At 41.9% G+C, this 11,168-nt stretch overlaps 1 protein-coding gene across 1 annotated transcript in view; it reads left to right on the plus strand.

The window, feature by feature from the left end:
- Nucleotides 1–11,168, plus strand: part of Wdr81 (WD repeat domain 81) — a 523,698-nt gene extending 512,530 nt beyond the window's left edge. The window contains exon 32 of the mRNA XM_080282279.1: nucleotides 10,900–11,168. Within this exon, the coding sequence (XP_080138405.1) occupies nucleotides 10,900–11,131 (232 nt within the window). The 3' untranslated portion in view covers nucleotides 11,132–11,168. The remainder of the gene's footprint in view (nucleotides 1–10,899) is intronic.

The following is an 11,168-nucleotide window of genomic DNA, read 5'->3' on the forward strand; positions in this document are numbered from 1 at the left end:
TTTCTTGATATCCTTCAAGCAGCTTGACTTTTTCAATTTCATTCCATGTCCTCTTGTTGCTCTCTTATCCCATACAAACAGATCTTCTTTGTCAATTTTATCTACTCCCACCATGGTCCTGAACACCGCAATCATGTCTCCCCTCTTTCTCCTTTCCTCTAACGAAGGCAAATCCAGTTTTTCCAGCCTCTCTCTGTATGACAGGTCTGTCAGACTGGGGACCATCTTGGTTGCTGTTCTTTGTATTCTCTCAATCTTGTTTATATATTTCTTTTTGTGTGGGGACCACACTACCGCTGCATATTCTAACCTGGGGCGGATCATGGCCACTATCAATTTTTTCAACATTTCCTCATCCATATAATGAAATGCTACTCTTATGTTAGTCAAGAGCTTATAAGTCTCTCCAACTATCTTGTTAATGTGCTTTTCTGGTGACAAACTATCTTGGACCAGCACTCCCAAATCTTTCTCTTCTCTCCTTTTTGTGATTAATTCATTACCCAAAAAATAATTCAGTGATGGTCTCCTGGTACTTTTACCCATTTCCAATATTTTACATTTCTTTACATTAAATTTCATTTCCCACGTCCGGCTCCAATTGTGTATCCTATCCAAATCCTCCTGCAGTATTTTACAATCCTCCTCAACCTCTATCTTCCTCAAGATCTTTACATCATCAGCAAACAGACTCGCATAACTGTTCACTCCATCTACCATATCATTTACGTAAATCAGGAACATTACTGGCGCCAACACTGAGCCTTGAGGGACTCCACTTGTTACTTCCCTCCATCCAGACATCTTTTCCTTTATTACTGTCCTCATTTGTCTGTCTCTCAAAAAGTCTCTCATCCATTCCAGAAGTGTGTGTGTGTGTGTGTGTGTGTGTGTGTGTGTGTGTGTGTGTGTGTGTGTGTGTATTCTTACCTTTTATAGGAATGAGTCAGGCTCATAATGTCCCGTGTTTTGAACCATTTTTATCATACATGTCTTTAAGTTTATGAATACTGTATTTTTTGTGCACACTATTTCATTTGGAAGTGCATCCCACTGATCAGTTGCTCTGTTTGGGAAACTGAATTTCCTTACATCTTTATCACTTCATTTTTTGTGCAGTTTTCTGCAATGTCCTCTTGCTGATGCTTCCCTATAGCTTATATACCGTAGCTGTATATTCATTTACATCTATTTTCTCATTTTCTGTGATGCATTTATATAACATAATCATGCCTCCTCTTTTCCTTCTCTCCTGTAGTGTTGGTAGGATTAATTTTTCGAGTCTTTCTTCATAGCTTAGGTCCCTTGAGCTTGGTGCCCATCTTGTAGCGGTCCTTTGTACCTTTTCAGTCTTATTTATGTGTTTTTTGAAATGTGGATTCCAGACTACTGATGCATACTCCAGAATTGGTTTGATGAATGATGTTATTATCTTTCTCAGTTTGTCATCATTTATATATGTGAATTCTACCCTCATATTAGCAAACAGTGTGTACATATTCTTTACTTTTTCATTTATGCAGTCAGTTGATGATAGTCTGTTACTGATAATCATTCCAACATCCTTTTACCTTTCTGATGTGTCTAGGGTTGAACTTCCTAACTGATAGTCCCAGTCTGGTCTTTTTTCACTTTTACCAAATTTTTGGTACATGACATTTGCCCACGTTGAATTCCATTTGCCATCCATTGCCCATTCATGGAGCTTATTTAATTTCTCTAGTAGCTCTATGCAAGTCTTTTTGTAATTTCCCTTTGTATTTTTGCATCATCAGCAAACATGTTTAGGTAGCTTCCATTTCCAGTGTTGCTGTCTGTGTCATTTATATATATTAAAAACATAATTGGTGTCAACACTGAGCCCTGTGGAACTCCACTTGTCACTTCTCTCCATGATGAGCAATTTCCCCTTAGCACTGTTCTCATTTCCCTTTTACTTAGAAAATCTTGCATCCAATCATACAGATTACCTTCGTTTCCTCCTTGATGGTCCAGTTTCCATTGAAGTCTCTTGTATGGTACTCTGTCAAATGCCATCTTGAAATCCAAATACAGTATATGCTGCCTACCCGGGCATCTCTTTTCTGTATTATTTCTGCAACTCTATCATAGTAGCTTAATAGGTTAGTAACACATGATTTTCCATTTCTTTAACTGAAATATCTTTCTGTTATCATATTGTGTTTCTCCAGGTGATTTACCCAAATTCATTCTATCAGTTATTCTAAAATCTTGCTTACGACGCTGGTCAGTGATACTAGTTGGTAGTTAAGTGGATTTTTTCTGTATGCTTTCTTGAAAAGGGGCACAATGTTTTACTTCCTTCCAGATAGATATCAGGGAGTTTACATTGTCTTAAGGATTCTCTGAATATTAAATATAATGGATTGCTTAGCTCTTTTGCACAGTCTTGTAATAACCAACATGAAATCTTGTCAGGGCCTTTAGCTTTTCCTTTGTCTAATTTCCTCAACTCTTCGTGGACCTCTTGTTTTGTTACACGTATATTTGTTAATATGTGTGTGCTTGCTTGTTCGTTTTCATCTCTCGCAATTCTGCCTTCTGTAGTAAAAACTGATTGGAAATTCTTGTTTAGTACTTTCAGATATCTTCTTCATTGATAGAGATTTTCCCCTCATCCATGATGAACTGTATTTTATCTTTAACTTTTATTTTGCTTCGTATGTAGCTGTAAAACAACTTTGGTTGATCAATGCTTTTATTTATAATGTCTTCCTCAAACTGCCTTGAGCCTCTCTCCTTATCCTTGTATAATCATTTATTGCTATTTGTAGTTGTTATATGCGCTCTCACATTTATGTCGTATGCATATGATCCACAGCAAATTTCTTCTCTCTTTTGCATTTTTATCATCAGTGTTAAACCAATTCTTTATCCTCATTTCCGTTTCTTTGTGTATAGGGACATAATTCTGGACTTCTGTTTTGAAAAATTCACAGAATTTTTTATATATACCATTTATATATTGTCGTCTTAGTTTCTTTTGCCAATCGATATCCTTAGAAGAGAGTGGGTGAGGAATTTGGAAGGAATTTGAGTGTAAAATGGAGGGAATGTAAGAAAATGTTCTGGAAAGAGGTAAAGAGAGCCAGAGAGGGTGGCAATGAAGTTAGTAGGGGAGTGAAAGTTAAAAATGGTAGATTACTAGTTGAGAAGGGAGAAAAAGTGAACAGATGGAGAGAACACTTTAATGAATTGTTGAACATAGAGAATGAAAGTAATGTGAATTTAAGTGGCTGGGGAATGGCTGGGAAAAGGAGGGAGGTGAGAAGACAGGAAGGAATCAGTAGGATGGAAGTTGTGGAAGCATTGAAGAAAGTCAAAATGGGGAAAGCCCCAGGAATTGATGGAGTGTGTGGTGAAATGTTGAAGCATGGGGAAGAGATAGTAGTAGAATGGATGTGGAAGATGTGCAGATTGGCCTGGGAGGAAGCTAATATCCTGGATGATTGGAAGTCAGGTATAATTATTCCCTTGGACAAAGGGAAAGGGGGAAAAGAAGTGTGTGGTAATCATAGGGGCATTTGTCTTCTTAGTGTAATAGGAAAAGTATACAGTAGGATACTTATTGACAAGAGTTAGGAAATAACAGGAATTACTTGGAGAAGAACAGGGAGACTTTAGGAAGGGAAGAGGTTGTGTAGATCAGATATTCATTCTTAGATCTTTAGTGGATAAGTTTCTAGAGAAGGGAAAGAAGTTGTATGCGGCCTTCATGGATTTGGAGGAAGCATATGACAGGGTGGATAGACAAGGATTGTGGAAAGTATTAAGAATATATGGAGTAGATGGGAGGTTGTTGAATGCTGTGAAGAGTATGTATGAGGGTGCTAAGGCTGCAGTGCGTGTGGTTAGTGAACTGAGTGAGTTTTTCTCTTTGAAGGTTGGGTTGAAACAGGGATGTGTCATGTCTCCATGGTTGTTCAATCTGTATATGGATGGGGTTATAAAAGAGGTACAAGGTAGGGCAGTGGATGTTGGAGTGGCCCTGGTGAGAGAGGGTAGTGTTTGGAAACTCCCTGCACAGTTGTTTGCAGATGATACTGTGTTGTTAAGTGAAGACGAAGGGGAGCTGCAAGGCTTGTGGATGAGTTTGGGAGAGTGTGTAAGAAATGGAATTAAAGGGAAGAGTAAAGTGATGGTCTTTGAGAGAAGTGAAGTCAGTGTATGTACAGTGAGGTTGGATGAGTAGGAAATGGAAAATGTGAGTATGTTTAAGTACTTGGGTGGTGTGATAAGTAAGGATGGAAGTTTGGAGGGTGAAGTTCTTGACAGGGTACAACAAGGAAGAAAGGTTGCTGGTTCCTTGAAGGCAGTCATAAGAAACAGGGAAGTGAGCATGGAAGTGAAAATGTTATTACATGACAGTATTGTGATTCCAACTCTGACGTATGGAAGCGAAGCTTAGACGTTGTTGGAGGGACACAAGTCAAGAGTGAGAGCAGTGGAAATGAGTTATTTGAGAGGAGCCTGTGGAGTCACATGGAGAGACAGACTGACAATTGAGGATGTGAAGGAGTGTTGTGGTGTGGTTGTGATAGGAAGCATTAGGAGAAACACACTGAGGTGGTTTGGCCATGTGGAGAGGATGGAGAGTGAGAGACTAATGAGGAGAGTGTATGTGAGTGAGGTGTAGGGGGAGAGAGGGAGAGGAAGGCCAAGGATGAGATGTAGGGATGGAGTGGAGAGTAGACTGTAGCACCAGTCGAGCAGGGCAGTACTCCCGAGGTGGATGGAAAGCTGATGACAGGGAGTGCTGGAGCTCCCGTTTCATCAGCCCTCAGGACTAGTTCCTGACCATCCCCCTTTGCTGAACTTTTTCAGTGTCTCAGTTACACAGAGAGTAGGCCAGCATGCTCTCCAGTACAAATTTCTCTATCTATCTTCACCAAACTACATGCACAGTACACACTACACTTCCTATTCAAAATTCACCAAAATGGCGTCAATTCACCCAGCCTCGGAGTCCCCAGGGGGGGGGACCATAAATGCCCCCGCCATCTGCCCCTCTCCCGGTGACGACTCGAGGTGCCTGGAACCACTGTCTGACTCTCTTCTTCTTCATTTCTGCAACATTCGCGGCCTTTCATCTAACTTTCGCTCTGTTGAGCACCACCTCTCCTCCTCTAAACCTCACCTTCTTTTTCTAACGGAGACTCAGCTGTCTGAGGCAACTGACAGCAAACCCTTTTCTGTATCCTCCTACTTTCTCTATACTCATTTCAAAGCCAAAGGTGGCTGTTGTGTATACATACGCAACGACTTGTCTTGCTCTCGTGTTCCTGAACTCGATTCTTCTGAATTCTCCACTCTCTGGCTTCGGCTTTCCTGTCATTCTCTGACTAAATATATCTGTGCTGTTTACTTATCCCCTAATTCTACTGACTATTAAAAATTCTTCGACTATCTTACTTCTACGATGGAACACATTCTGTCCATTTCTCCTTTCTCTGAAATCTCCATTCTTGGAGATTTCAATGTTCACCACCACCTTTGGCTCTCCTCTCCTTTCACGGATCCACCTGGTGAACAAGCCTACATCTTTTCTATCCTTAATGACCTAGAGCAGCTTGTACAGCACCCTACCCGTATCCCTGACCGCCTTGGAGAGAGCTCCAACATACTTGACCTCTTCCTCACAACTAATCCTTCTGCTTACTCTGTTAATCTTTTCTCTCCGTTGGGCTCCTCCGATCACAACCTTATTACCTTAACCTGTCCTATCGCTCCAGTACGGCCTGTAGACCCTCCAGGGAAACGTCGTCTCTGGCATTTTGGAGCCGCGGACTGGGAGGCCCTCAGGCAGTACTTCTTTGATTTTCCCTGGAATGATTATTGCTTCCATGGCCGTGAGCCATCTGAGTGTGCCTTGCGCATTACGGAGGTTATTCTCTCGTGCATGGAAGCATACATTCCTTTCTCATATCCTTTGACTAACGCAAGAAAGCCTTGGTTTAATCACGCTTGTTCTAATGCTGTCCGCAACAAGGAGAAGGCCTACAAAAGGTACCGGAGCCAACCCACCCCTGAATCACATAATCTTTATGTTTCTGCCCGGAATCGTGCTAAGTCTGTTCTTCGCTCTACTAAAAATAATTTCATCCATACTAAATGCTCTCAACTCTCCAACTCGAATTCTTCCCGCTCCTTCTGGCACCTTGCCAGAAATCTTTCTAACAACTTTACCTCATCATCCTTCCCTCCTCTTTTCTACTCTGATGGTTCTGTAGCTATTTCTTCTACTGATAAAGCAGATCTCTTCGCATAGACTTTCTCCTCCAATTCCACCTTAGACGATTCCGGTGCTGTTCCTCCATCACTTCCCCCCTCTGACTTCCTCATGGCTGACATTAAAATTTCTTCAGTTGATGTATTTTCTGCCATTACTGGCCTCAGTACTAACAAGGCATATGGGCCTGATGGGGTCCCTCCTGTTGTTCTCAAAAACTGTGCTTCTGTGCTTACACCCTGCCTAGGCAAACTATTTCGCCTTTGTCTGTCAACTTGTACCTTTCCTTCTTGCTGGAAGTTTGCTGTCATTCAGCCAGTCCCAAAGAAGGGTGACCACTCCCAACCCTCCAACTCTCATCCAATTGCTTTAACGTCCTGTATTTCAAAAGTTTTTGAGTCAATTCTTAATAGAAAAATTTTAAGGCATCTTTCCTATCACAACCTTCTTTCCGATCGTCAGTATGGGTTCCGTCAGGGACGCTCCACTGGCGATCTTCTCACCTACCTTTCAGACTCCTGGTCATCCTCCTTTCGGGACTTTGGCAAAAGCTTTGCCATTGCACTTGACATCTCAAAGGCTTTCGATCGAGTCTGGCATAAATCTTTAAATTCCAAACTGCCCTCCTACGGTTTCTATCCTTCTATCTGTGCCTTCATCGCTAGCTTCCTTTCTGGTCGTTCTATAGCCGCTGTCGTAGACGGCCATCGTTCTTCTCCTAGATCTATCAACAGTGGTGTTCCTCAGGGCTCTGTCCTATCACCAACTCTCTTCCTTTTATTCATCAATGATCTTCTAAGCTGTACATCTAACCCTATCCACTCATACGCTGATGACTCCACCCTTCACCTTTCCATTCGGTTCCTGCAACGCCCATCTCAACAGTTACTTCAAGAAACAAGGGATGAGGCTATGGCACACCTAATGTCTGACTTGGCTCATATCTCTGACTGGGGTAAAAATAATATGGTTGTCTTTAATGCATCTAAGACTCAGTTCTTACACCTATCAACCCGACAAAATCTTCCACAGGTGTACCCACTAATGTTTAATAATATTCAGATTAATCCTGCATCATCCTTGAACATGCTTGGGGTTTCATTTACTCGGGACTTATCTTGGAAAGATCATATTACATCTCTTGTAAAATCTGCTTCCAAGAGATTGGGTGTGCTAAGCCGACTCCGCTCTTTCTTTACCCCTGCACAATTGTTGACTCTATACAGGGGTTTTATCCGCCCCTGTGTGGAGTACAACTCTCATGTGTGGGGAGGCTCCCCACATACAGCTCTTCTCAATAGGGTGGAGTCAAAGGCTTTTCGTCTCATTAACTCTCCTCCTCTTACTGACTCCCTTCAACCTCTGTCTCTTCGCTGCACTGTTGCATCTTTATCTCTTTTCTATCGCTACTTTAATGGTCACTGCTCCTCTGAACTGTCTGCTTGCATTCCTCCACCTCTACGACGGGCGCGTAGCACCCGTCTGGCAGCAAACTCTCATCCCTTTTCTGTCCAACTCTCTAATGCAAGAGTTAGCCATTACTCCTAGTCTTTCATTTATGCAACAGGTCAGCTCTGGAACTGTCTCCCTCTGTCTGTATTTCCTTCTGCCTATGATCTCCAGTCTTTGAAACGTAGTGTGTCCAGGCATCTCAAAATGATCGGATCTTGAATTTGGCTCTCTATTGTATTTTGTTTTTCTCTTGGAGGGAACTGTTACTGCGGGCTCATGGCCTTTGGTTCCTTCTTCCTCGCATTAAAAAAAAAAAATATGAGGGAGAGGGGTGTGAATTGGGAGCAGGGCAGTGAAATGGTGGGGGAGAGGGTGACATGGAGGCGATTTGTTTGTGGCCACTCCGTATAATGGATTAAGGTGTCTGGCAATAAATAGATAGATAGACTTCTTTAGGTCATGATAGTTGCCCTTTTTGTAGTTTAGCCTCTAACTCTAACTACAGTAAATCATATGCTATCCTGATTGTAATCTAATACTGTATGGTCCCTTTTGCTGAATGGGGGGTGACAGCTTAAATTGTCCATTTCATTTTCTTGCCTAGTAATTTATGAGATCTAATAATCAGGGGTCCTCTGGTCCTCTTTTTCTAGTGTTCTCCTTTACACGTTGTGTTAGAAAAGCCTCCTGTATAAGATGCAAGAGCTTTTGATCCAGCCGACTTTCATAGCGTCTTATATCCAGAGTATTCCAGCTTATATTTGTGTTAAAATCTCCCGTTAGTATAATTCTGTCAGATTTTTCTTCCACTGTGTAGTAGTGTGCTTAAGCCCTGAATTGTTTTTTCTGCCAGGTCTTCAGATTCACCTCTTGTCTCATGTGTTTGTCTTAGGTGGCATATATAAATTTGCCACAATTATTATCCCTTCTGATGTACTAATTTCTAGTGCAATTAATTCTACTTGTGAGGGTATGTCTGTTCCTATCTCTATTACTTGGAGTCTTTTCACTGTTAGTATCATAACTCCTTCTTTTTTCAAATTTCTTTCTCTTTGCCAAATATTGTACTCATCCAAATTTAAGGAGTCATTTGATATTCTTGGGGTTAATTTTGTTTCTGTTAGACAAATAATAGGAGGCGCATTTTCTATTATATAGTGTTTTATCTCTAATAATTTGGATACCATTCTGTCTGCATTTGAGTACATCAACTTAGCCATATTGTTCACATAATTGACATTGGTTGAGCCTACTATCTTACTTTTATTTAGTCCCTGCTGTTTATGTGCCATTTTTTTACTTGCAATCGTACTATAGTACAGTCACTACTCGTTTTACGTTGATTCGGTATACAGTAATTCGCTACAACGATAATAGAAAAGTTCCACCCCAAAATCCGATTTACGATAAATTTCCCTCTATAACGATATTGTCATCAGAAAATTTCGTTCAAAGCACCAGACACACGCAGAGTGACTGTCACTTGTCTCAGGCAAGATGGCGGCCCCAGCGTGCAGAGCATTGTTTTGGTTCAGTTCCGGTCCCACCACCCCTTCAAAGCCCTGTCTTTTCCACTCGTTCATGTGTGCCCCCCAGCTATTGTCACCTCTCAGACAAGCATTGTGCTACTGTAGGCCTTTACATCGTGTAGCACCAGGCCACCATTGCACAGATGTGTTTGTTGTGTTGTTGCAATGATTTACTGTATGTGAGTAAAGTTGCCTGTATTGGTGTGATAGTGTTTGTTTTGGTCTTGGAGACAACTTGGACCGACACAGGAAGTAATTAAGGTGGATTGTCATTTTTGTTTCAGTCTTGGGCAGGTGACTTTGGGAAGTTGAGTTGACGTAACCCCCCTTTTATAATGTGTTTCAATCTCCCAATTTACAATTAAATCGTTACACGTTAAGGTATGACCTGACATAACCCCATCGTAAAACGAGTAGTGACTGTACAAGTCCAAAAGTATCTGTGGGACTGGGCTGGTGCCGAGTAATCAAATACTGTATGACAGTAGATTTTAGCAGGCAGTATGGGATAGAGACAGGAAGCAGTGACTTACTGGGTACAGCTAGGAGGGGAAATGCCTGAGGAAGTTGACAGTTTTAAACATCTAGGAGCAATATTGTAAATACGGCGAAAATGAATGTGAGGATAAGTAGAGATCTGTTCAGAAGATAAGACTAATTGGACCACTGAGTCATATTTTGAAGGGTTGGAGAGTTGGTATGAAGGTTACATTTTATTGCCAACATTCTCATACTGGAGTGAAACTTGGGCAGTGATTGACAGAACTTCCTAGAGTACAAGCTCTTGAGATTGTCTTCTCAGAACAGTTGCAGGGATTAGTGGAACAGATCATTCGTTTAGTTTCATTTATAAAGGCTCCAACATACTGGCATGCATTGACCTTGGTCGCCTAATGGCTGCTCTCCATGCTGCTCAATCTCTGGCAGCCTCCTGTTCAGTCCCTTATCCCTGAGGTCACACTCAGTGTCCTCGTCCCAGGTCTTTTTCGATCTACCTCTGCAACCTTACCCCTATTATCAACAGTTCTCACTTTCTGCATGCAGTTGTCATCCCCCATCCTCTCCACGTGCCCAAACCATCTCAATCTACCGTTCCTCATCACAACTTCAGTACACTGCAGTCCCGTTCAATTTCTTAACTCTTCCTTCGTAAGCTTAGCCCCCCCAGGTCTCACATTCAGGGATGCAAGGATGGTGTAAGTAAGACAGATTTAGGAGTAATTGGACAGGAAGAAAGGGTAATTGGAGTGAGATGTGGATTCACTGATAAACATGAATACACTGAGATGGTATGAACATATACAAAGAATGCACATAGATAGGGTTCCAAAGAGTCTTGAAAGTGAGATTGAGGATAATGGTGGTAGAAGCAAACTTTGTGTGGCATGAAAGAAGAGAGTGGAGCAGTATTTCACTAAGAGGGAAGGAGAAAAAAGAGGAGTGTTTGGGAGAGTGAGAGAGGCATATGAAAATAAAGTAACCTGGAGGTGGTTCAGTCATGTCCATCCCCTGTTAAGGGTTTCTAGGAGGGAGCAAGGCATTGGAGATGATGATTCACACCATGACGAGGTAGGTGCTAGTAGAATGTGCTTGCCCTCATATAATGCATATAGTCCTTTTTATTATTTTTCTGAGTAGTAAACAAGGTCCTATCTTCCCCCTCCCCAGAGGTCCAACAGAACCTGTGCACTTAATGAGTTTATATGGTGATGAACTGCTGACAGGCACCACTGCCAATCGAGTGGGGGTCCATACCTCTGTCTCCTCCACTGCTTCCTTCTCATCCACACGCCTCCGTTCAGACACCTTCAGAGGAGTCCTCACCACTATGGCCGTCCTGCCACTTAATCGCATTCTTCTCCTTGGTGCGGACAATGGTACAATTAGACTTCTTTGCTGAGTGACATCTGCCATTGTGTACTTAATGTAGCTATAGA

Source organism: Coenobita brevimanus, chromosome 93 (genome assembly GCF_032717465.1).
Source record: "Coenobita brevimanus isolate Jiangsu-jjx chromosome 93, ASM3271746v2, whole genome shotgun sequence".
NCBI lineage: Eukaryota > Metazoa > Arthropoda > Malacostraca > Decapoda > Coenobitidae > Coenobita > Coenobita brevimanus.